We start from the raw sequence: 27,062 nt of genomic DNA on the forward strand, positions 1-27,062 counted from the left end.
CCCCCTCCTGCCCTGCAGCTGCCCCAGTGCCCACCTGCCCTGCTGCCCCCTCCTGCCCTGCTGCCCCTCCTGCCCTGCAGCTGCCCCAGTGCCCACCTGCCCTGCTGCCCCTCCTGCCCTGCAGCTGCCCCAGTGCCCACCTGCCCTGCTGCCCCCTCCTGCCCTGCAGCTGCCCCAGTGCCCACCTGCCCTGCTGCCCCTCCTGCCCTGCATCTGCCCCAGTGCCCAACTGCCCTGCTGCCCCTCCTGCCCTGCAGCTGCCCCAGTGCCCACCTGCCCTGCTGCCCCTCCTGCCCTGCAGCTGCCCCAGTGCCCACCTGCCCTGCTGCCCCCTCCTGCCCACACTCACAGACCTGCCCTTCAGACATGTCTCTCTCATCTTCTGCAGCTTTGGGAGAAGATCCTGCCAACACAACACAACACAAGTACATATACATGTTTTAGGTTTTCTTTATTTATATTTTTTAATTCAAGAATTACACACTAGCCAACATTATTATATATTTACATGCTGAAACTGGCTGCAATAATTTTAAATTCAAGAAAATATCTCTTATGTGCTACTCATTTACAATCATCATTTTACTACCTCATGTATCCCAGAGGTTAGCAGTCCTTTTGAGAAAGACATGAAGATCTGATGCAATGATATCCACTAGTATTTTGCATTTTCTAGCCATTGGAAAATGTGCATTATGTGCATATAAGAAAGGCTACAAGGTCATTAGTAAGGCTGATGATTACTACATTATGAAATAAATAGTGCTAAGTAAAAAAAGAGAAATCAGAACTGTGCAAAGACAGTACTAACAGAACCATTTAAACACCCATGCAAATAAAAACGTGATAGAAGTCAAACCATAGGCAGTTGGTCAGAATTAATCATGTTTCAAATGTTCTTTTTGTCTTCAACTGAAAGAAACAGGACAGACCATGAACAACAACAGCCTGGTGAGGATCTGCCACAGACAGCAACAGTGAGAACATACAAAATGCTATCAAATTGGAAGAGATGACCTCATGTCTGAAAAACATTAAAAAAATACAACCCTTAGTATGAAAGTAGAGGTGAGATTTTTTCATCATTTAAGTTTCTTTTTTTTGTCAAAGCACTTACAAAGAAAATAATTTTATACTTATGAAACATTAGCGTTGCATATTCTTGTAGAGATGATCTATTTCAATTTTATATAATGGATATTTAAATTATTACTATTTTTACAAAGTAGAACAGGGCAGTCTTTTTGATCAACAACATTCCATTTGCTTCTTAAAAATTTAGACAAAGTTCCTAGTGCATTTTATGAAGCTTTACCTTTGGTGTTAAGCAGTGACTTATTAGATTTCCCTTTTAAACAATTTCTGGAGTGAAGATTCTTTGGCTTTGGGGGACTTTGCTATCTCACGACAGTCAAACATATCTCTTTGTTTTTTAAAGAAAAATAGAAGTCTACTATTAGATACCATAAGAGATACAGATTTCAGAGACAGAGCAATATGCAGCTTCTGCAAGGAAATCACCACCAGCTCAGCTCTCCCTTGCCCTGGGCCCTGCACTCTGCACGCCTGGGAGCACAGCAAGGTCCTCAAGGCTCTGCACCCCTGGGAGCAGCAGAAGGTCCTCAGGGCAAGGGAAAACCAGCCCCTTCAGCTACTGCTGCTCTGGTTCTGAGCCCAGGCCACTTCTCCTGGAGCCTGAACGTGGTAACCATCCAAGAGAGTCACTTGAGCCAGCAGGGATGTGGCCTCTGTGGCTATTTCACACCACAGCATTTTCTGCACTGTTTTGTATCAGGAGTCCAAATCTGTTTATGCAAAAGGGTGTTTAAATTACTCTGCTAGAGCACTGCAATTATTGTACTCAGTAAAAAAAAGGTCACTAAACAAATACTGTATCTAGCGACTGCTCATTTACAGCTTATTTAATTATTTACATAATTTAGGACACATTAACCTAAACCATAAGTAGAATTAGCTTTTTGCCTTACCATAAAGTACAAATTAGAAGTTAAAAATGTTTAAGAAATCTGATCATATTTACACAGTTCAGCGTCAGTTCTGGTGCTCCCACGATGTGCTATGTACACAGGGCAATGTGATGGGCACTGCCAGGGGGGTGGGACTGCCCAGCCCTCCCACAGCAGTGGCTACAAACACACACCAGTTGGGCCTTTTGTTCTCTGGGTTCCCCAAGGAACTGGTTGGTTTGGAACACTTCCTAGTGGGCAATGCTGATATAAAAAGGGAGAGGAGAAGGAGGCAAGCAATGAGAGGGCTGTGCAGCTGCAGGGCAGGAGGTGCCACCCACCCCCCAGCCCTGCCCACTGCCATGGAATGCCCAGTTACCCTGTACACCCAGTGGTTTGGTTTGCTCAAACACATTCCTCTCTCTTCCCAAAAACAGAGGCAGACACTGGCTGATGGTAGAAACAAAACTAGTACTAGTTATTCCTTTCCCACCCCAACCCATGGCAGGGTGTGCATGTACAGACACGTGGGGTGTGTGTGCACACACACATGTATGTGCATACAGACATGTGCTCTGTGTCCATATGCACACAGACAGGTGGGGTGTGTGTGCACACACACATGTATGTGCATACAGACATGTGCTCTGTGTCCATATGCACACAGACAGGTGGGTGGTGTGTGCACACACACATGTATGTGCATACAGACATGTGTTCTGTGTCCATATGCACACAGACAGGTGGGGTGTGTGTGCACACACACACGTATGTCCTGTGTCCATATGCACACAGACAGGTGGGGTGTGTGTACACACACACGTATGTCCTGTGTCCATATGCACACAGACACATGGGGTGTGTGTACACACACACACGTATGTCCTGTGTCCATATGCACACAGACACATGGGGTGTGTGTACACACACATGTATGTCCATACAGACAGGTGCTTGGTGTCCATATGCACATACAGTTGGACAATGTTTAATATCCTCTCACTTGTGTTTAGTGCTGTGCTATAGAACTGGAACAGAGTCTAATAATTCTAGTGAAAATTAACTGAGGTTTAATTTTAACACATATTTTTCTGAACTAAATAGGACATTTTCCCCAGGTGTAAGACCACTACTCATTTTCTCTACTCATTGTGCTTTTGTACCTTGCAGATATTATGTCCTTTTTTATCAGGATGTAAGAACTCTGAATACCTCTGTGACATGCTGTGTGATCTGGGACTCTGTTTTCCTCCCCTGGGAATGAGAAAAGAAATGGTCACAGTATCATTGCTTGAGTCTTTCTTCCCAGTCCTTGAACTGTGATGGGATAGAAACATAACATTCCTTATGCAAACACAGAAACATGTTGCATGGATTTTCAGTTCTGAAAATGTGTATCACTAACTAGCAGTCATGTACAGTGTATATTTACAGATTGATCTCAAAGATTTCATTAAAACTGTGCCATGTTATAGTCATAATTCACCCATGAATTTCACAAAGATGAAAAACACCTTAATTGCTGGCTATTATGTCTAATAGAACAATAAGATGTGCAACTATATTACAAGTTTTATCTAAATTATTCACTTTGATAGTTTGCTTATCGAAACTAACAACAGTTAACACGATTAAAAAGATCTATAATACTCATTTTCAGTCAATTCTAAAGGAAAAGCAAATTTATTCTATTTTACCTGGAGGGGAGCACATGGAGCAGAGCCCACATCTCAGGGGGTTGGCAGAATTCCTCCCTTCACTTGAGGATCCCAGAGGAGGGTCAGGGCTCAGCCTGGGCTCTGGTCCCTCGCCCTGGTGGTGCCTCACCCCCATCTTTTTATATCACAGTGTTAAGCCTTAGTACAAAATGATAGAATCCTTCTCTTGCCCTGACTTTACAGATCCCATCAATAGCCAGAAGGACACAGGGAAAGCCAAGTGCTCCTTCCCCCCAGATAATTTCTCTTTCCTAGAGACACCTGAGCAGACACCAAACATTTTCTTGCACCCCCTGAGCAGCAGCATCAGAGAGTGTTATGGCTTGTTCTGGAGCTTCAGAGAAGTGGCTGTGCAGTTGCAGGGCTCAAGCTCTGAGGCTTCCCAGCAGCTGAGGCAGGAGGGCAGTGCAGAGAGGGAGCAATCCCTGGCAGGTCCTGTGTCCCACCCAGCAGGGCTGAGCTGCAGCCACTCAGCTCTGGGAGAGCCAACCGAGCCAGCAGTGGGTGTGCAGGGACACAGCAGTGTGTTCACAGGAGCAGCACTGCTTCACTTTGGAGAATTAGGACCAGTGTTAAGGAACACACCTTGAAGAGAAATACTGAATCTTGCTGTGGCTCCATTTCTTAGAATTGGGAAAAAATTCCAGCATGATGCACACCTATCAGCTGGAATTGCAAGTGCATCTACAAAGGCTCTTGGGCTGTGCAGGAAATGCAGTGAGAAATGAAGCACGTGGACAAAACACAAAATTGACTGGGAAAGTGAATCCCACGGTGAAAGTCTGTGTGCAGACAGTGCAGAGGGAACCTGGAGGCAGCATGTGAACGTCCACACACCTTCCTGCCATGGGGAGGGGTTGGCAAACCCCAGCTCAGCTCAGAAACCACCCCCTCAGCTGAAACAGAAATCAGCACATGAGATGCTCAACACAAAGGCAGAAACTTGGCCTATTAGTGTCCAGAACTATTCCCCTCCTATCACTGTCATTCACTGGCAATCAGGGAAAAAATGCACAGAAACTTGTAAGAAAATTATTCTTTTAAAGAACAAAAAAGTAAAAGAAAATATTTTATTAAAATACTCTCAAGAAATATTTCTCTCCTGAAAAAGCCTTTACTATCTAGTTTCTCTCAAAAAGTTTTACATGGTAAGAGGTAGTATAGATGCAAAAGATGTGGGTTTTGCTTCTTGAAACTTCATGTGTCAAACAATATTGGGGAGCTGATTTTCTAAAAGCCATCAAGAATTTATACTTTTCATACAGTTCTTGTGATTGCTTTTTTCATTACAGAAAAAGTTCCACAGTGGAATAAATGACAAATTATTTTTGTGTAGATTATTTGTTTGTCTGTTCTATTTTGTCTGTAAAAATAAAGCTCTACGGACTGGAAAAACCCCAACCTTTTATTTCAGAAAGTTTCCTAAAGAAAACCTGAAATTTGCCAGTTTTTCAAAGGAAATCACCCTAATGCAGGAAACATCCAAAAGTGCAATTAAACTCTTCAAGTGATTGCTACCAATTTCTTCCCCTTAAAACGGTGCATTAAGGAAAGCAAAAGGTGAAATGGTATTGCCTAATGCAGAGTGAGAAATATTGTGACAGTAGGTCCTGTATGGAAACACAGCTGCTGGATCTTCACTGCTGGGAGAGGTTCAACACCTTCACCCAACAGCAGGAGTGATGCTGGCAAGGTGCAGACTTGGAAGGATCACCCAACTCCACGTGACTGTTGGAGACTCAGCTACAGCTGCCAGCACTCACCTGCACAGTGTGTGTATAGATATATGTGCATACACACACACAGGGAGCCTTCCCTCTGCTTGCCCCTGTGCTTTGTCCCTGCTCTCTACTCTCCCTGCCCTACAGAAGGGCAGGGCACCACTGGCTGCCTTCACCCATCTGCAGAATTACTGTCTGGGCAACCACTTTTGGCACTTTGGACAGACGGTTCCCTTCCCCACCCAACCCAGCAGAACATCTCCCCACTCACCGCTGATGCCTCTTCACCCCATTGCTACATTCCTCTGCTGATCACAGCTCTGCTCACTGGGACTGAGCAAAGGTTCTCTCTGAAATACAAACACAACTAGTGCTTCTTGCTTCAGCTTCTGTGCAAACACCCAACCTACCGTTATCAGTCAAAGGTTTCATTCTTTCAATAAACAAAAGGAAATACCTGAATATGGTTGGGAAACCTCTGACCATCATCATCTTGGAAAGATGATAGGCACTACTTGTTTTCAAGTTTACACATTTAAAAAGTAAAGTGTGTATGTTTGATAAGCATGACAAAAAGTTAGTCCCCCCTCTGACGTGCAGATGTATGTCTCAGATACGCAGTTTTCCTGGGAATGGCATGTCCTGCTCTTGAAGTTCACACTTGTTTCTCAAATGCTGCTCTATAATTTGTAGGACTAAACTCAAATGACCACCCAAAAAAAAGAAAAAAGGACAAAAAAAAAAAAAAAGAAAAGCACAATGAGCAGAAATTATTTTCAAAATCCAATTTGCCTTCACACTCAAAATGCACTTGTATTTTGATAGGAGGGTATGTCCATACTGCAACTCAACATGTATGTGGTGTAGCAGAGACAACCAAAGGGTTATAAAACAGACCAGAGAGTGGGCCAGCAACTAAGGTGTTTTAAAGTAACTTTTTGTCCTGAAGAGAATGTTTCCAAGTCCCACTTTTGGCTGTACAAGCGATTCGAAGAGAAATGCAGTTCGTGCCTCCCGCGCGGCCTTGGCCCTTAGTTCACATAGTAAAGCCAATAGACGATGTTGAAGAAGGAGAAGACGACGGGGAAGAAGATGCGCGACCAGCGGTCGATGGCGTTGACGTCGGTGAGGTCGGGGATGGTGATGCGCAGCTGGGACGCGCGACGCCGCAGGCGGCTCTTCTTCTGCGCCACGTGGCGCTCCAGGGCCGCGCGCCCGAAGCTGTGCCGGGGCAGCCCCTTGCGGTACTGGATGCTGGCAGAGTCGTAGGCCAGCATGGAGCTGCGCGGGTCCCCCAGCCCCAGCACGGCCTCCGACGCCGCCATCTCGTTCTTGATCTCCAGGGTGCTCAGCAGGATGTTCTCGTGCGGCTCCATCTGCAAGACACGGAGCGCGCGCTCAGCGGGCACGGCGGCTGCACCCCGCGGTGCCAGGGCAGGGCAGAGCGGGGCTGGGGGCAGCCTGGCTGCAGGACTGGGCACAGCCCAGGCAGTACTGGTGCCACCAAGGTGGCATCGCGGGTACAGCAGCCTGGCTGGAGGACTGGGCACAGCCAGGCTCTACTGATGCTACGAGTGTGGGCACAGGCTGGCACCGACATGCAGCCCGGCTCCTGAACCCGGATCCTGCCTCTGGGAAGGGCATTTGGGGCAAAGCTGGACGTTCCCAGGGATTTGGAAGGGAAACCAAGTGGGAAAGGGTCTGCTGCTCTGACATAACTTGGGCATTGCCAAGGCCTCTGTGTCTGTCCCACGGGCACAGAGCCCTGTCCAGGAGGGCACACCTTTCCCAGCCCTGCATTCCCAACAGGACTGGCGTGTCCCTGGGCACGGGCACCGTGTGCCCACACCTGTGTGGAGCCTCCACCCCATGGCTCAGAGTGCACAGACAGTTCATGCCTTGGAGACCTCAGTGCTGCAGCAGCAGGATCTGCATTCCAAGCGAGGGAAAGGTCTGCACGATGTAATCACATCAAATGGACACTGAGCAGGTGTTTCAATGGGTAGATTTGGCTACTGTGCCTTCTTTTAAGGCAGATCAGGAAAAAACATTAATGCAATATTGTAAAGAAACCCCTTAGTCAAGAGGATTTGAAAGACAAAGAACTAAATTCTACTCTTAGGCAATCTGGAGTAGATCTGGAGTATGGCAGGAGAAACTAAAAATAATCCATTTATCGAAAACAAATATGAAGTCATTTAGGAAGTTGTAATTCTCCTCAGCCTTCTCTCTAAATATATATTTTGAATTGTGTGATTAGAGAGCAAAATTAACTAAAAATACTTTAAAAGAAATAATAGCTAATGAGGAGCTAATTAATTACACTGACTTAATGATGGTAGTGCAGATATACTCCAGGCCAAATAAGAGACAAACTTGTCCCAGAGCTCCTTTAAGAACAGCTCAGCCACATCCTCACTGATGGTGTACAGAATGTATTCCAGGATCATTGCCCAGAGGGCACCAACTGTGACCTTTGGGGATTTCTAAACAATACTATGGAATTAGTCTATTGTGAAATATTTCAAAACCAGCCACCAGCAGCAGGTACCTGTTGCATTACCCAAGGCACTGTATTTTCCATCACTGAATCCCCTCTGGAGTGTTTCCCACAGCACTGGGAGAGAAGTGGGCTGGACACAACTGCTTTTCGGAGCACCCACTGCTGAGTGTTCTGAACTGGAAGTCAGATGCTCCCAAAAGTGCTTTGGACCTACTGAAACACTGGCATTTGAGTGATTACATCTGTTCAAGTGATGCACAGAACTGGCAGGGCTGGGATGCCACAGTTCCCTCTCTCTTTTTTCTGCCCAATCTGTGTGAGTTTGCACCCCTCTGGTTTGGGTATATTTGAGTTTGAAATTAGATGAGGTGACTCAGTGTAAAGCAGCCTAAATCTTCCATTTTTGTTTGCTTTCCATCAACGCCAGAGGAAATCTGGCAGTGCATTAGGGAAATCCAGCTTTTTTTTTCAAAAGCACTGGAAAAATGGTAAAGTTGAGTTGGAACTCAAGAAAAATTCCTGCCAGAACCCTGTAGCATATTGAGCATGGGAGGACCCACTGATCAAAGCAGATCTCACCTCCATCACACAGAACTGAGGGGAAAACTCTGCTCTGCTGTTGCAAACCGAACACAAGCACAGAGGCAAAGCTTTCCCACAGATCCATGAAACCCTCTTCCAAAGGGAGCTTTCCAACAGTTCCTTACAATGGGCAGCTTTTAGGAGTTCTCATGTGGTTGTGGGGTAGGACCAAATGGGCTGTGCTTTTTGTTAATAAGGTCTCAGACCAATCCTAAGAATTTCAGGATCCCAAAAATAAAAGCCATTTTTGGCATCCATTGATCCCACAAATGTGTAAACCCAAAAGAGTTTCTCAAGAGGGGTGCAAAGCCACTGGTAACTACATTTGCCACATTTTCATGGAACCTCAAGAACAGAAGTCTCAGTTCCAGTTCCAGCAGGGAAGTTTGACACAACATCCACTAATGTAATTTACATTAGTGCAGAGCCTGGGTTATTTTCACCTCAATGTTGTGCATTCTAAGTCACTATTTTTGGAGAGATTTTAGTGGCAACAAATTTGTTCACATCTTAAATCTTCTTAGGATGAATCTACTTTAAGCATTTTATCCTTTGGATCTGCAATGATATTAGAAATTGGAGTGCTCTTTGCATATTGCACACATTCTATGCAACACACATGCAGGAAGTTATTTTAGTCTCCTGGAGTCAGGCACAGACATGTTTTAGTGACAGGACATCACTCCTTCAGGTAACTTTTGTTCCAACTGCTGCAGATATCTGGTAATCCTGAAGCAGTTAGTAAGATTAGTGATGCTGGGCAGAAAAAAACATTTAGCAATATTCTAAATTATCTTCGAGGGCAAAGTGCCTTCTGCAACTTATCACACTGATATCAGAGTTGAAGGACACCATTTTTCAATATTCCAAGAATTTTTCTGAGGAAACAGTGCAAGATACAGTAAATATTTAGTGATGGGCGAACCTTCAAGTGCTGCAATAACCAGTAACCACCACAGAGTTCAGGTGCTTCTTAAGCACTAATTGACCTTTCTGCATCTGGAACACTGAATTGACCATAAGAAAAAACTGCATTTTTGGGTGGTATTTTGACTTTCCAACGTAAAGGAACTCCCAAAGTTCCAATCCAGAAGTACAAATGAATGAGACATGGAGCGGAAGAAAGAAAGGAACGAACAACAAACCCAGAATAAACCAACCCAACTCTCCAAGCTCTGACCAAAGCCTCCATCAGCTTAGGGAGAGCTGGGCTCGAAATTCCCACCGAGGAGGTTCGCCCACCCCTAAGTACAACATGCTCTGGTGGCTCAGTGAGGCCTGGGGCAGTGCCAGGGAGGTGCCAACAGCACCAGCTGCCCAGAGGGTCCCAAAGTGCTTTCCAGCAGCAAAGGAGCCATCTCAGTGGCAGAGAACACAACCCTGGGGGCAGGAACACTTCAGTGGCAGAGAACACAACCCTGGGGCAGGAACACCTCAGTGGCACAGAACACAACCCTGGGGGCAGGAACACTTCAGTGGCACAGAACACAACCCTGGGGCAGGAACACTTCAGTGGCACAGAACACAACCCTGGGGTCAACAGGAGCCATCTCAGTGGCACAGAACACAACCCCGGGGGCAGGAACACCTCAGTGGCACAGAACACAACCCTGGGGGCAGGAACACCTCAGTGGCAGAGAACACAACCCTGGGGGCAACAGGAGCCATCTCAGTGGCACAGAACACAACCCTGGGGGCAGGAACACTTCAGTGGCAGAGAACACAACCCTGGGGGCAGGAACACCTCAGTGGCAGAGAACACAACCCTGGGGGCAGGAACACCTCAGTGGCAGAGAACACAACCCTGGGGGCAGGAACACTTCAGTGGCACAGAACACAACCCTGGGGGCAACAGGAGCCATCTCAGTGGCACAGAACACAACCCTGGGGGCAGGAACACTTCAGTGGCACAGGACACAACCCTGGGGGCAGGAACACCTCAGTGGCACAGAACACAACCCCGGGGGCAGGAACACCTCAGTGGCAGAGAACACAACCCCGGGGGCAGGAACACTTCAGTGGCACAGAACACAACCCTGGGGGCAGGAACACCTCAGTGGCACAGAACACAACCCCGGGGCAGGAACACCTCAGTGGCACAGAACACAACCCTGGGGGCAGGAACACCTCAGTGGCACAGAACACAACCCCGGGGGCAGGAACACCTCAGTGGCAGAGAACACAACCCCGGGGGCAGGAACACCTCAGTGGCACAGAACACAACCCTGGGGGCAGGAGCACTTCAGTGGCACAGAACACAACCCTGGGGGCAGGAACACTTCAGTGGCACAGAACACAACCCTGGGGGCAACAGGAGCCATCTCAGTGGCACAGAACACAACCCTGGGGGCAGGAGCACTTCAGTGGCACAGAACACAACCCTGGGGGCAACAGGAGCCATCTCAGTGGCACAGAACACAACCCCCGGGGCAGTGTGGCAACAGGGACACTCCAATGGCAGAGAACACAACCCTCGGGGTGAAGGTGGCACTGCCAGGGCACACAGCTCGGGGCACTCGAGGGCATGAGGATGCTGGAGCCAGTTGGACCATGGGTGGTGGGTGGGGTGGCAATGCTGGGCAGGAGGAACAGCTGCAGGACTGGGGTGGCCTCGTGCTTGGGGAGCACCACGCTCGGGGCCACGGGATCATTAATGACCACAAACGGCCAAGGCCTGAATTTAAGTGTCTGAGGATAAAAACATTAGAAAACAACGAAAGATACCTTTGTTGAATACATTTCTGGACAATGATATGTGCCAATTATTCTTCTGTCCTGTAAGTTAATAAAATCAAGACCAGTTTCCTTAGAGATAAGGCAGCTATTATTGTTCATTTAAAATTAAAGCACTCTAGGGTAATAACAGGACAACTAATTCAAATATATAGGTACCTCTAAGCCAACAATTAGGGGTATTCAGGCATGTTCTGGCTTCAGAGGTGCTATTACTGCCTTGCTCTGCTCTTCAAGGTAACATAACGTTGGGATGCAAATGTGGTTTTTCCAACTGGTCACTTGACCAAGGAAGATATGATGACATGAAAACAGTTATTAAAATTATTTTGGGGGAAAAGTAAGTATAAAAGTGGTTTCAAAAGGAGGTGGGGAAAGGTTAAAAAGATCTCTTGGTGTTAAAGGATTGTTCAGCCATAGGACATAAACTCTTTATGGTGAACAGGAGAGTTCAAACTTAAAGGAGAAATTCCCAGGGACAAGAAAGGAAGGGAGGATGAGGATGGAAAAGCAGCAGCAAGTACTGTGGAAATAAAAGGGGAGAGTAGAAGTGGAGGAGAAATGACCAGAGCTTGGCAACCATGCAAGGTCAGGGTTGAATTAATCAATCTTAAAAGTGGATGAGAAAATATATGATGCAAATGATACCCATTTATAGGTCCAGATCAGCTGGAAGAAAAGCTGAGTCTGGAGCCTTGGAAGAGGCCATGACCTTTTGGATGGTCTCAAACAAAGGGAATACAGAGGACAGGGAAGACATGTTACCATTCTATATTCTTCTGATCCCTAGAACTCCAAAATGATGGCTTTGTCGAGGAACTCCTCTCACCCCAATACATCAGCAAATGAAACCAGCAGAAATTACAACTCCCACACACATACAACAGAACCCTCCAAGGATGAGCAGAGTGAAACAAGTGACTGCAGTAAAGCAGCATCTTGGACTGTGCTTTACTGTTCTGCCAAACACAGCCTGCCAATACTGATCAATTGGAAACATCCAACACTGACACTTTTCTCATACATGGTTCATTTTCACCCATCACCTTTGGCCACAGGCAGGTCCTGGTGGCTCCTTTGGTGGCTCAGACACTGGGGATAAAAGAGCCAGGAGGGATGAAATTTCCCCTGGAAAACCCTCCTGAACCAAAACAGTTGTAAAATAAAAACAAATCTCCTTTTGTTAAGTAGGTCTGACATTAGTCAAAGAAAAACCTGGAGAGATAAACGTGGAAGTTTCCAATGGAAGTGCCCAGAGTCCGTCACAGACTGACACCTGAGATGGAGCATTTCTGTGTCCTGTGAACTGACACTGCAGAACTACAGGCAGAAATAAAGTCCCCCTTCTCAAAGACCTGCATGACATGCCTGGATACATAATTTAATTTGTTAGAGATAAGGTGTCTCCAGCCCAGTCTCCCATCTCCTGAACCTGAGCTTTGCTTGGAGCATCAGTCCCACCCCATTCCTGCCCAGTCCCAGCAGCTCTGGCAGGGCCAGGGGAGGTGTGAAGTGCCCTTTGTGCTCCCTCACCAGCCAGGCTGCAGTTCCTGGTGGGAGCCCCCCACCCACCCCCCTGGGGCTGCCCTGCCCACCTGGGCCCCCCCTGGGCATGGGGTGGCTCCCTGGCAGCCACTCTCAGGTTCCCTCTGGGAGACAGGAGGAGTCCCTGTTTTCCACTGGCTCCTGTCTAAAGCCCCCCAGACATGTTTGACAGGATGGGCCACTCTGCTGACACAGAGCTACTGGATGTTGACACCCAAATGCCAAATATTTCACAGTATCCATATGTGAAATAATGTCTTCAGCAATGGCACAAACACTCCTGGACATTGCACTGATTCCCCTGCCCGCTCACAGACCCTGCTCAGGAGCCCAGGCTCAAAGGCACTGGCTCAGGTTGGGTTCCACCCCTGGGATCTGGGTCAGGCTGGGCAGCTCCTGCTTAGAGGGCAGGAAAATCAGCAGGACTCAGAATTTCAGGTTACTTTGGTTTGTTTCAGGTCAGAAAATTCAGATGTGGTTAGTCATTTCAGATTTGTTTCTGAGTAAATTTCTGTGTGTGCAAAATATATCTCAGTGTTATGTATATATATCTCTGCAAACTTTGTGTTATACTTGTTTTTGTGTGTGCATTAACTCTAGAGAAAATAAAAACCACATTATAGTTTTCTTCATGGAGTTGTGGTGGCCTTTGGTGCCTGTGAATGTCACCAAACTTGAGCCTGCTTAGTTCAGCATTACAATTTATAGCAATACATCCACATGCAGAAACACATCTCCAACATCAACTGAGGGACAGCCAGAGCATTTCAGAACACATCTGAAATGAAAGAAAACTGATTGGATTTTTGGCAGGACTGTGCAGTTTGGTTTTGACCCACATCATTTGATGGAAACCAGAGAAAAGAAGAGTTGCCAACACATAAACATGGCAGGTGTTTCTGGAAAACACAATTACAGCCAAAGTTACACAAATTTCCTCAGGTGCATTTCAGGAAGGGTGATCTGCTTGGAACTGTGCAAGCTATTAATGAGCTAATGATCAAATATAGGCTTCTTTTTAATTGTATTCTATATTGTATCTGCCCCTGGTACAAGAAGGAAGAGGCACAAAAGCTGAGGGACCATCCCCACCGTGGGGACCTCCCCTCAAATGACTCCTCCATGCACTTGGGTTTTGCTCTTCCCCTCCAGCTCTGTTATCACACACTTTAATAAACAAAGGACCTGCCATGCCACCATTGGAACTCATGCAAAGATGCTTCTCCTCCCCAAAGCTGCAGCAGCCTGAAAGCAAAGCACCTCAGAATTCCTCCTAGTGAAACACCTGCCAAAGCCCTGAAACTTCTGAAGATCTTCCCTGCCAGTTACCTGCAGGAACCTTTGAACACTTGTACATTACAGGGGCAGAAATGGCCCAAAGAAACCACCACATGAAAATAAGCACATTGATTTAGGCTGTGAGACCTTCCCTGTTGCATCCTTAACACCACAAGATTCTGCCAAGTGTCTGACCAGAATGCTGAGTGTGCTCTGAGGACCTGAGCAGGGCCAGGCCTGAAGGGCTTTCTGCACCCAGCTGCAAGGCACAGGAGGCTTAGGGAGAAGCCTCAACAAGTTTTTCCATGGGGAAGCAAACTAAATTCAAGTCTCTCTCACTTCTAGAAAGAAGTAAAAAAGATTTAGATTTTCGTGTGTTATTATAACCTTTTATCCTTACAGAGACATTGTTAAAACTGGTTTCTAAGGAGTGAAAAAAGATGTATTCATATATAGACATGGCCATTCAATTAAACCTTGACAAACTCTTTGGAGCTGATGTGTTTGAGGAAACCAATTCATCACATGTCAGGCCAGACACACCTCCAGCTGCACTTCAGGCAGAGAGGAACTGTCTCTGGAGGAGCAGGCAGGAGGGTGGAGCAGGCAGGAGGGTGGAACAGGCAGGAGGGTGGAGCAGGCAGGAGGGTGGAGCAGGCAGGAGGATGGAGCAGGCAGGAGAGTGGAGCAGGCAGGAGGATGGAGCAGGCAGGAGGGTGGAGCAGGCAGGAGGATGGAGCATTAGGAGGGTGGAACAGGCAGGAGGCTGGAGCAGGCAGGAGGCTGGAGCAGGCAGGAGGATGGAGCAGGCAGGAGGGTGGAACAGGCAGGAGGGTGGAACAGGCAGGAGGCTGGAGCAGGCAGGAGGATGGAGCAGGCAGGAGGGTGGAACAGGCAGGAGGATGGAGCAGGCAGGAGGGTGGAACAGGCAGGAGGATGGAGCAGGCAGGAGGCTGGAGCAGGCAGGAGGATGGAGCAGGCAGGAGGGTGGAGCAGGCAGGAGGATGGAGCAGGTAGGAGGATAGAGCAGGCAGGAGGATAGAGGAGGCAGGAGGGTGGAGCTGGCAGGAGAGTGGAGCAGGCAGGAGAGTGGAGCAGGCAGGAGGATGGAGCAGGCAGGAGGATGGAGCAGGCAGGAGAGTGGAGCATTAGGAGGGTGGAGCAGGCAGGAGGATGGAGCAGGCAGGAGGATGGAGCATTAGGAGGGTGGAACAGGCAGGAGGATGGAGCAGGTAGGAGGATGGACCAGGCAGGAGGCTGGAGCAGGCAGGAGGATGGACCAGGCAGGAGGCTGGAGCAGGCAGGAGGGTGGAGCAGGCAGGAGGGTGGAACAGGCAGGAGGCTGGAGCAGGCAGGAGGATGGAGCAGGCAGGAGGATGGAGAAGGCAGGAGGATGGAGAAGGCAGGAGGGTGGAACAGGCAGGAGGGTGGAACAGGCAGGAGGATGGAACAGGCAGGAGGGTGGAGCAGGCAGGAGGGTGGAGCAGGCAGGAGGGTGGAGCAGGTAGGAGGATGGAGCAGGCAGGAGGATGGAGCAGGCAGGAGGGTGGAGCAGGCAGGAGGGTGGAACAGGCAGGAGGGTGGAACAGGCAGGAGGATGGAGCAGGTAGGAGGATGGAACAGGCAGGAGGGTGGATGCTTTCCCTGACAGCTGCACAGAAGCAGCATTAGCCCCAGCAATGTAGAGCAGTGAGGATTTGAGATTTGAGACTGAAATTTTAAGAGCTTCCTGTTGCCTTAGTGTTTTAATATCCTGTTCAGTTTATTAAGGAGTCTGTGCATAAAGTCAGTTTAAAAATCCTCTTTTTCCCCAAGGCTTTTACATCTTCCTGCAAACGTGTTTCACATGTTTACTCATGTTCTATCCCAGCAGAACCTCCACTGCACAGGGTGTAAGTTCTGTGTGACAGGCACTGACTGGTTTGAGGTACCTGTGCAATAGTTTCTCTTTCTGGAGACACATAATATGAATTCCTCAGGCAGAAATGAACCAATGAACTGAAGAGAGCAGGGCCAAGGCAGCAGAGAGCCCGAGGCACGAGCCAGGCCTGGTGTCCTGGAGCCCTGCCCTGGAGCAGGGTGTGCCACCTTGGGCTGCTGCTGCACCTGCACCCAGGGTGCCCATGGGGGACTCTGAGTGCCTGCAGTGCCCTGCAACCACCACAGCCCGGCCTGCAGGGGCTCCAGTACCTTCTGAGTAACACCAGGCTAAAGCAGAGAGCCCACCAGTGCCTGTGTGTGCCCTGGGGCCTCTCCATGCCAGAGTTCAGCAGCATAAGGGAGCAGGGACCAACCTCTCCTTCCATTTTGCAAGTAGCTGTGACTGAAAGGACTGATCAGCACTTCTCCTCTCACCACCTTTGGTGGATTGAAGAGCTGTAAGAGGCTGTTACCAAACAAGGGGGCTGAAATTTGAGGAAATGTATTACGGATTTTCTGGTCTGTGATGTATAAACAAAGCTGCTGTGCCATGAGCAGCACTTCCCAAACCATTTCTCCACCTGTTTTACTAGATCCGTGCTGAAGGCAGTAACTGAACTGGGCAGAAGTTTTCATCCTCTCTTCTGAGGTTTACTCCTCATGGCATTAATCTTTTCTCACACAGTATCTGATTCTGATGAACCCATAACATTGCACACAGTGACTCAAGTGGAATCACAAAAGTACATTTATGCCTTGGAAAATTAGTCCTTCACTACTGGATCCCAATTAGAGATGGAGTGTTCATTTGCTCCCTTTTCTAAAGTACTTCTGGTTTTATGAACAGCTGCATCTCAACTAAATTCAGCAGTTCAGGCCCATTGCTAATTCTTACACATGAAAATAATTCTGTAATATTTGGCTTCCCTTAATAGCTAAAACATTCAGATCCATGAGATATGAATCTGTTTCTCCCTGCTGGTCAGGACACCAAGAGCAGCTCTGAGCTCCCTCCTGTCCCCAGAGCAGCCTGAGCAGGAGGACGTGGGGCTGGTCCCCTCCCTGGTGCCCGTCCCTGCTGCCAGGGCTGGCTCTCAGCCCGGGGGTGCCTGGGCACCAGGGCAGCCCTGCCACACACTGCCTGCCAGGCTGGCCTGGGCTGTCACTGAGAGGCTCAGAGAAGGGAAATCTCAATCCAGTTGGGTCCAGCAGACCCTGCCCCAGTCCTGCCCAGGCACTGAGCCCACTCCCTGCCCACTGGTTGGGGGCACACACTGCTCAGGGCTCTCTCACTCTCCTCCATTGGCTGCCAGGCTTGGGCTACTCTGGCCCAAGGCAGAGAGAGCCGTGGGATGAATGAGAACCTCAAACCACCAGAGTGGAACAGGCACAGAACCCCCTCCCAGCCAGGGGTGCCCCTGGCACCCACAGGTCTCCATTCCCACTGAGGGTGAGGAAGGACAGGCAGGGCAGTCCCTGGCCCTGATGGCTGAAGGGGAAATGGAATTAAAAAAGAAAAAAAACCCAACAGAACTTGACAAATTAAAACAAACCTCCCAGCTTTTCTGGATTTTTCATTGCTGAAAAATCACCAATAGAAAGAAAAAAATGTTGCAGTGTCTTCATGAGCTTCACAATGGTAAAAAATTCATCTATGGTAACATCACATCAAAATGAATCTCATCATTATGCATTTGCCTTCATTCATTAAAACATGTTTCTTTCAAATTAAAAAGAAAAAAAATAATGAATGGGTGAGATCTGAACCATGGCAATATAACTCTCCATCTTGAAAGACCATAAACCATAACCTATAAAACTGTTTTATTCTGTCAACATGTAATGGATTTTTGTTGTTCCAGCAAAAGTGGAACCAAATGTCCTGTCTGCAGGCACACTATGTGTGTAGAAGTGTAGAAATTCTGAACAAACGTGAGAAATTCCACCACTAGAGCTGTATGAAACTTATGTCTGAGTTTGCAAATAATCCCTTGGTTTTTTATAATTTAGGTGAGTTTTTAAATTTTGACTTTGATTTTTTCTCCTTAGAGTTACAAATTCACAGATTCCCTTGCCAAGAAAACCTCAACCAAAAACTCAACCAACAAACTCCCCCAAAGACAATTTACCTTCATTTGACTTTCCAATTTTGCACGTATGTGAAAGTTTAGACATTTCACACCAAGCAGAGTTTTGCATTCAGCCCAGACTTGCCACTGTGTGAAACTCACCCAGAATGGTCAGAGTGACAAATTCCAAGTGCTTTATGGTAAGTGCCCCATTTTCATTAAGCATAATGGACACTTTTGCCCCAAGTGTGTATCTTGGCAAATGTCTTTTCTGCCTCGAGTCTCCATCCCCAGGGAACCATTTTTACATTCACAATTAAGTCCATGGAGATGCTTTATTACTCCTGAGCAGTTCCTCACTTAGTCAATAGTATCCTGGGCCATTAGATGGTGAAAATATGCAAACTTGTGAAGCTCTAAACACTTCTGTAGCAAATATTTCTTATCCAGCTCATCTGAGAAACTGATGAGAGCAGGTTAAATTTAGGCTTTAGTTGCAATGTTCCATACAGCTCTTACAGAGTGCCAGCTCCAGCCATCATTTTGGATTTGTTCCTTCAAACAAACGACACCTTTAACTCTCCATCCTGACCTCTCACAAAGCCCCACTGAGTGCAGGGGGGGGTCCCACGGAGCCCCCAGCCCTGCAGGGCAGCTCTCCCTGCTGGGGTGGCTGGCACTGCTCTGCAGGGCTAACACAGCCCCTCCGAACGCCCCGGCCCCCGGGCAGTGCCAGCCCCTGGCAGTGCCAGCCCCAGCCCAGTACCTTGTTGACGTCCATGCGCAGCTTCTCGTTGTTGGCGCTGGCAGCTTTCTCGGCCGCCTTCTTCTGCCGCTGGGGGCCCCTGCCAAAGAAGATGTAGTTGACCAAGGCATATTCCAGCAGGGCCATGAACACGAAGACAAAACAGCCCATGAGGTACATGTCGATGGCTTTCACATAGGGGATTTTGGGCAGGGTCTCTCGGAGGTGGGTGTTAATTGTTGTCATTGTGAGCACAGTTGTGATTCCTGGAAAACAGAATTGACAAGTCTAGTGATTGAAATAACTTTCATTTTCTAGCAAAATAGCTCATAACATTCAAAGGCTAGAACGGAACAATTAGAGATTATTGTTTCCCCTAGTGGAAAAAAGACATCTCCAACCCCTGTCCTTATTCATGGATTCCTAGAAGGGTTTGGGTGGAAGGGACCTTAAAACCATTCAGTTCCAACCCCCCTGCCATGGGTAGGGAACCTCTCACCTGACCAGTCTGCTCATAACCCTTCTACCCTGGCCTGGAACACTCACAGGGATGAGGCAGCCACAACTTCAGGCAACACATTCCACCACACTCACAGTGAAGAATTTCTTCCTCAGACCTGATGTACATCCACCCTCTGTCAGTCTGAAACCATTCTCCCCTGTCCTGTCACTCTGTGCCCTTGTCAAAAGCTCCTCTCCAGCTCCCAGGTAGCCCCTTTAGGCACCGGAAGGTGCTTCTAAGGTCTCCCTGGACCCTTCTGTGCTCCAGACTGAACAGTTGCAACTCTCATCTCTCTGGCATTTCTCCAGCCTGTCCAGGTCCCTCTAGATGGCTCCTCTTCACTGCAGAGTGTGGACAGCACCACGCAGCTCAGTGACTTCCTGAGGTGCCCTCAATCCCACCGTCCATGTTGCTGACAGAGTTCCAACATGCCAGTCCCAACACCGACCCCTGAGGACCCCCTTGTCACTGGGGACACTGAGCCCTTGGCCACAGCTGCTGCAGTGCCACCATCCAGCCAGTTCCTTGTCCACTGAGTGGTCCATCACCAAACCCATGACTCTTCAGTGTAGAGAAGGATGTTGTGCATGACAGAGTCAGATGCTTTGCACAGGCCCAGCTAGAGGCTGCCAGTTGCTCTTCCCTCATCCACCAGTGCTGGAACCCTCTTGTAGAAGCCCACCAAATGAGTCAGGCACCATTTGCCAGGCTGACTGTCATCAGTGTCCTCCTTGTTTTCCATGTGCCTTAGCACAGTTTCCAGGAGGATTCACTCCATGATCTTGAAGGCATCGATATGGGACTGACTGCTCTGTAGTTCCCCAAGTCATCCTTTTTATCCCTTCTAAAAATGAGGGTTATGTTTCCACTTTTCCAGTCAGTGCAAACTTTCCCAGACTGCCATGACTTCTCAGGTATGATGAATAGTGTCTTAGCCAGTTCTTCTGCCAGTTCCCTCAGGACCTGCAGATCTCACCAGATCCCACAGACCTCCGATGGCCTCCAATGAGATCTTCTCCTACCCCGGGTGATTCTTCCCTCTCCCAGTGCCTGCCTTTGCCTTCTGCAGCTTGGGCAATGTGTCTGGAGCACTTGTCAATGAAGGGCAAGGCACAAAGTCATTGAGTAGCTCAGTTTCTGCAGCCCCAGGTAACCAGGTCTCCTGTTTCCTTCCAGAGAGAGCCCACATTTCCCCTGCTCTCCCTTTTAGCACTGGCACACCTACAGAAGCTTCTCCTGTTGCCCTTGATGTCCCTGGACAGGTTTAGTCCTGTCAGGGCTTTGGCTTACCTGCCTTGATCCCTGGCTGCTCAGACTCTTTCTGGATTCCTCCCAGGCTACCTGACCCTCTGTAAGCTCCTTTTTGTGTTTGAATTTGGTCTGGAACATCTTGTTCATTCCTTCTCTTAGACATGAACTTTTTGCATAGCACAAAAAACATTACACCTCTAAGAAATTCTGCTCAGTCAGAAAAACAGGAGTTGGACTCCATGAGCATGTTTTTAACCAGCTAAACTGCAACCTTCTGTAAGGAGTCTCAGTTTTAAATTACCAGGCTACAGTCATTTTATCTTGCTTTCCTCCAGCTCTTTCAGGAGATTTGCAGTCTCAAATTCTTAAGGGAAAACGCTACACAGAAAAGTCTGGTAAAACTCAGACAGAAATCTCTAAAGTTAAAATGTCAAATTCTCCATAGCATGTTTTATGGGGATTTACTTGTTTTAGCTGTACAAGAGCTGTACTGGCAGGAATCAGTCTGATTTATACAAAATCTGGCAATAGATACAGATATTTATTTTTGTAACGTGCTTGGATCCTCTCATGAGTGGCACAGTAAAAACAAACACACGTGGGATTAGTGAGGAGATACAGGAGCACTCCAGAGATTAATTAGGGGAACAGTTTTGCTTTGGAATATAAGGTACAGGAGGCAAAATATCCTAGAATTATTTTGGTTGGAAAAGACCTTTAAAATCATTCAGCCCAACCTTTAGCCCAGCACTGGCAACTCCAGCACTAACCCATGTCCCCAGGGGTCACACCTGCACATCTCCTGAACACCCTCAGGGATGGGCACTGCCCTGGGCAGCCTGGGCTTGGCAACCCTTGTGGTGAAGAGAATTGTCCAGTCCCCAACCTGCCCCTCCCTGGCCCAGCCTGAGGCTGTTCCCTCTGCTCCTGCACCTGTGCCCTGGGCCAGAGCTCAACCCTCCTGGCAGGGATTGCAGAGCCAGAAGGTGCCCCCTGAGCCTCCTTTTCTCCAGGCTGAGGTCCCCCCCAGCTCCCTCAGCCCCTCCTACTGCTCCAGCCTCTTCCCACTCATTCCCTGCCTGGACCCCTCCGGCCCCTTCCAGCTCTGTTGGTCCCTGCCCTGGGCACCTCCAGCCCCTTCCCAGCTCCATTCCCTGCCCTGGACCCCTCCAGCCCCTTCCCAGCTCCATTCCCTGCCCTGGACCCCTCCAGCCCCTTCCCAGCTCCATTCCCTGCCCTGGACCCCTCCAGCCCCTTCCCAGCTCCATTCCCTGCCCTGGACCCCTCCAGCCCCTTCCCAGCTCCATTCCCTGCCCTGGACCCCTCCAGCCCCTTCCCAGCTCCATTCCCTGCCCTGGACCCCTCCAGCCCCTTCCCAGCTCCATTCCCTGCCCTGGACCCCTCCAGCCCCTTCCCAGCTCCATTCCCTGCCCTGGACCCCTCCAGCCCCTTCCCAGCTCCATTCCCTGCCCTGGGCACCTCCAGCCCCTTCCCAGCTCCATTCCCTGCCCTGGACCCCTCTAACCCTCAGGGTCTCTCCTGAGGGGCCCAGAACAGGACACAGTGTTGGAGGTGCAGCCTCAGCCTAAGGACAAGTGAGTGATCCAACCCTGGTAAGACCTTATTAATTCATACCTGAAAGGAAAAGCAATTTATAATCCATAACAGAGTGCTGAATGTGTGCTCTGGACTGCCATGGGCACAAGCAAACTAGGTGCACTCTCTTGGGAGAAAAAACAAGCAGAACAACAGAAAATGTCGAGACAATTAGGCTAATTCTGGTTACAATGATGATACACTTAGCTAATTCAGACATGAAATCACTTTAATTTTTACTTAAATTGAGATGATTTAAATGCTGATTCAAACAATACAAAGCTTAACAAGCCAGACATAAAAAGATCTAACAGATTTTTTTTCAGATCATGCACTACCCACTAAGCCAGAAGCTAAAAAGGCATTCAGCTAATGCACACTGCATGAGATGGGTAAAAATGCCTACCTAAAGCAACTCTTGCAGCTGAAGCATCATAATTAATCCAGAAGGAAACCCAGGACAGGATAGTGATCAGAATAGAAGGCATGTAGGTCTGCAGAATGAAGTAACCAATGTTTCTCTTAAGTTTAAAGCTGAGAGACAGCCTTGGGTAGGCACCTAAAAGAGAATATTTGGCATGGCCATAATTTACTTGTATGAAGCCTGAAAACATTTTTCTCTCATTTTGGTTTTATTGTTTCCTGCAACAGAGTACACTTAGAGCTGAAAGATCCAGGAGAATCAGCTGCAGAATTCCTAGCAGGAACTGGGATTAGAGAATCTTTTATTCTGAGATACAAAGATGCTCCAGGGGCATATCTGCTGGTACCAGAATATTCTACAATCAGCAGCCAAACTACACAGCAGAGCAACAAGGCACAGAAATGCCTCTCCCTGGCACACTGTGCTGTGCCCACTGCAGGGTCACCCCCCAAGAAATGCAACAGGTCTCGTTTGTCTCATACAGGAAATTACTTCTGGTGTCCAGAAACACTTTTTGAAATGGGTATGTGGAAATCATTATTCAAGTCCCATTTCTGCTTGATTTTGAAGAATTTGGGATGCAAAACCTTTCAATAGTCCCTCCAAAGATGATTTTTATCCATGGAGGTCTGAAGGTAATTTTTTAACATACCTAAGGAGTTTCCCAAGTTGACAGAGAACATCACACAGTAACAGCCCAACCCAGCTCTTGCCTCTCTTGAACAATTTAATACCCAATTTGATTTTCTGCTTCTCCTCAGACAGCACCTTTTCAGCATTCAGAAAGCCATATGCTTGCTGGAATAGGCTAAACTGAAAATCCTGTGCATCAAGGATTTTCAAGGTTTTACACTGAAGGCAAAATAATTAAACTAATACATGCACAGCTTGGCAAAAGGAACATCTAGAAATAGGGAGGCAAAGGGTCCCAAGTCTCCCCCAGGCTCTGGCTGGGTTTGTGGCCACACTGCTACTCTGAGGTGTGTGAGTGGCTCAATCAGTTTAACCAGAAAATGCAGCTCCTTTGGTGAGCCTTCCCATGACATGACAGCCTCCTGTCCCCTCCTCAGAGGTTGACAAAGGGTGCCTCCCACACCGGGGAAGCTGTCACAGAACCTTCTCCTTTCACATATCACAGCTCCTGCTCTAACATTTCTGCTTCAAAACCTTTTGCTCAGACCTTGAACTGCAACTTCATTAATTGCAAATTAAGCCACTTCTGAAAGTCTTCCCAGTGAACTCCCCTTTCCCCTTCCCCTGCACAAACCTGTAGAGAAAACCACATTCTTGGTGATGAGCTTGTAGTCCACGATGGAGAACTGTGGCAGCTCGATCTTGGTGACACCAGTGACAGCGTTGTCCCCCCCGCGCCAGTAGAACTCGATGTCATCCGTGGTGTAGCCATCTGGGGACACAGGGGCACTCCATGGGCATGCAGGGCACTCCATGGGCACTCCATGGGCACACAGGGCACTCCATGGGCACACAGGGGCACTCCATGGGCACACCGGGGCACTCCATGGGCACTCCATGGGCACACAGGGGCACTCCATGGGCACACAGGGCACTCCATGGGCACACAGGGGCACTCCATGGGCACACAGGGGCACTCCATGGGCACGCAGGGCACTCCATGGGCACTCCATGGGCACACCGGGGCACTCCATGGGCACACCGGGGCACTCCATGGGCACACAGGGGCACTCCATGGGCACACAGGGGCACTCCATGGGCACTCCATGGGCACTCCATGGGCACTCCATGGGCACTCCATGGGCACACACACCCTCCTGCAGCACCCCAGCAGGCACACAGCTCACTCAAACACACACAGCCCATTCCAAACAGAATTTCAAAAGGCAGTCCTAGGTGTGTTTTAGTATTTGTTGGGTTTGTATTTGTTGAAAGATGTATTACACAAATATACCCATAAAACAAACCTTTAAAACCAAATTAAGACTCCACACATCCCATCTCCAGACAGCAACTGGACATTCAGCTTAAGGCAACTTCTGCTTCCCAACATTTTCAGCACCATCCTCTGCCACCCTCTGAGTTTTAACACTGCCCCAGGATCACCAGCCATCCCTGCAGGAGAGTTGAACTCCTGTGAAACCCTCTCCCAGAAGTTCAAACCAAAGCCCACAGCTCTGGGAGGCTCTGGGGGAGCTGTGCCCAACTCCTTGCTGTGCCCAAGGGCCTGGCCCTGGGCAAGGGGTGAGCGAGACTGGCACTGACAGGATTTGGTGTGGGTGTCCACGACAAGGAGCTCAGGAAGGCTCTTTCAGCTTTCATTAAAATACTTCTCTCTCTCTCCAAGAAGGATAAATTATCCCATTCATTTCATGACGTGGAGAAGGAGAGAAAACCCCATTTCAGTCCCCTGCACATGAATGTCATTGTGTCCTGCTGGAGCACCCCGAGATAACTGGATGGAAGTCTGATACCTGCAAGTGTCTGCCAGAGACAGAATGGGCCCATTCACGTCTCTACTGGATGCTTCACAGATATGAAAGTCCAATCACCTGTGGCTGTAATAAACTCTTTCTGTGGGTATTTGAGATTCAAAACAACTCTACTTACAAGTTAAAATTATTGAAAGACCAATCAATTTGAAATAGTAATAAGCAGTCTAGAAAAAATAATCTGTGGCTCCTCACAAGAAAAAAAGCAGAATTAAGGAATGTCAGCTCAGGATTTCTGAATTATCAGATCACAGTTGCCAAAGTACAAGGCAAAGCACAGTAAACTCAAAACCACTCCCATCATTTTTGCAAGACTCTGAGTTCAGCACAGAACACTATTTCATTTAGACTGTAAACCAACTGTTGGTTTACTCTGCATTAAATTGCTCACAGCACTGCTACCAGCAGTGATTGATTGCTTGTCCCTCAATCATTTCTATCCCATCAGCAGCACGATTTACTCCCCCTCAGAAGGTTCCATTTCTCTCTCTCCATGCATCACACACCAGCAGCAAACCAATCCATCCCCTGTGCTGGGAATGTGGCCCCACCCTGAGAGAGGCAAAGCATTCCCTGCTCCCACCACAGGGCCAGAGCTGAGCCCAGCCTGCACTTGCAGCAGTGCCAGGTGATGAAGCATCACAGAGCAAACACAAGCAACTGGCAGAACATAAAACAAAAATCCTTCCATGCAGAAACTACAGGAATACCTATTTTTCCCAGTCTGCTTAAGAGAAACTAAAACTCAGGAATTCTTTCAATACAAACAAGCTAAAATGAAAGCTGCACCACCATGAAGGTGAAGGTCATTGAGACACAGCTGAAGTGTGGGAAGCTCAGCCTGGCTGAGTTGGGCAGGGCAGGGCCCAGGGGAGGCTGGAAAAGCTGGAACCCCCTGGCTGATGAGCACCTGAACTCTTGGTCTTCTGCTCCCCACCACAGAACACACAAGAGCTGAGTTTACAGCAGGCTCTGGGATTCAGTACCAGTGCAGTGCAACCCCTGACAACAAGGACACCACATACCTGGTAGAGAGTAACACAGTTGCATCAGAAACATGGGATCTGGGAGGGAACTCCCACAATTTTACATCACAACCGACATAAATCCATGGATTCATAGCCAGGGAATGAGCACCAAGGTCCCTCATTTGTCACAGCTCTGCTTCTGCCAAGTGGATATTCTTTGCCTGCCCACTTACAATATCAGAGCTTCCTAAAGGTCAAGATATAATTGATCAAGAGTATACAAAATATTCTTAGCTAACTGTCTAAAGGCATATTAATTTATTTAAATACAGGTCACAGACTATCAGAATAAATTGAGGAACTTGACACCTCCAGGCCCTGCACAATGAGGTCAATACTATACAGAAATATTTACTAAATAAATAATCCTGTTGATATAACAGAAAGTAGCATTCCTTTAGTACCAATCTATGCACTTTATTTCTTTTAAACATTGAACCATCACTTTCTCCTTTTTCAAGATTGCCCTTGCACAGAGTAAACAGAATAACTACTTATAAAATCACAAGTAACACACAAAGCATACTTTGAATTTATGAAACCCTTCAGAACACTCAGACTTGTTTCACTGCATCCCATCACTTATTCCAACACATAACCAGAAAGATTCCATTAAAATGGTTTCTTTGGATTTGCAGGGATGTTTCAGTCTGAGGAGAACACAAGACAAGAGCCACTGAAACCAGTGGGGTGATACCAAGGTGAGCAGGAAAGGCAGAATTCCTGTGCCACATTTGGCAATTGCAAAAGGACATCACACTTGTCTCTCTCTCCTCTTTCTCAGCCCCTCCAAACTCTTTCTGCATAAAACATTAAAATTCTTTTTACATTTCACTTCAAAGGCTTTTTCCCCTAAGGCTCTGAGGATCTGGATACAAAAGAGGATGTACAACTTTCTGACTGCAGCGAAACTCAATTGATTTTTAGATTAAATTGGTGACATTCTCAAAAAACAATCACCTTCAAGTTGTACAAATGGTTCCTTACTGGAGAGAGTGGGGTGGGGACAAGAAAC

General features: G+C 48.0%; 1 protein-coding gene across 3 annotated transcripts in view; it reads right to left on the bottom strand.

Annotated features, from left to right (window-relative positions):
- Positions 1-434: 434 nt before the first annotated feature.
- The window catches only part of GABRB2 (gamma-aminobutyric acid type A receptor subunit beta2), a 118,229-nt gene continuing 91,601 nt past the window's right edge, over positions 435-27,062 (bottom strand). The window contains exons 7-11 of one of the 3 annotated variants that reach the window (XM_071570606.1): positions 23,822-23,959; positions 22,537-22,689; positions 18,803-19,047; positions 11,216-11,266; positions 435-6,782 (exon numbers count right to left, since the gene is read on the bottom strand). In XM_071570606.1, coding sequence (XP_071426707.1) covers positions 6,438-6,782; positions 11,216-11,266; positions 18,803-19,047; positions 22,537-22,689; positions 23,822-23,959 — 932 coding nt within the window. In that variant the 3' untranslated portion in view covers positions 435-6,437. The remainder of the gene's footprint in view (positions 6,783-11,215; positions 11,267-18,802; positions 19,048-22,536; positions 22,690-23,821; positions 23,960-27,062) is intronic. The other 2 variants (XM_071570609.1, XM_071570607.1) reach the window with 2 other exon arrangements.

The sequence above is a fragment of the Pithys albifrons genome, chromosome 15 (assembly GCF_047495875.1).
Source record: "Pithys albifrons albifrons isolate INPA30051 chromosome 15, PitAlb_v1, whole genome shotgun sequence".
Lineage (NCBI taxonomy): Eukaryota > Metazoa > Chordata > Aves > Passeriformes > Thamnophilidae > Pithys > Pithys albifrons.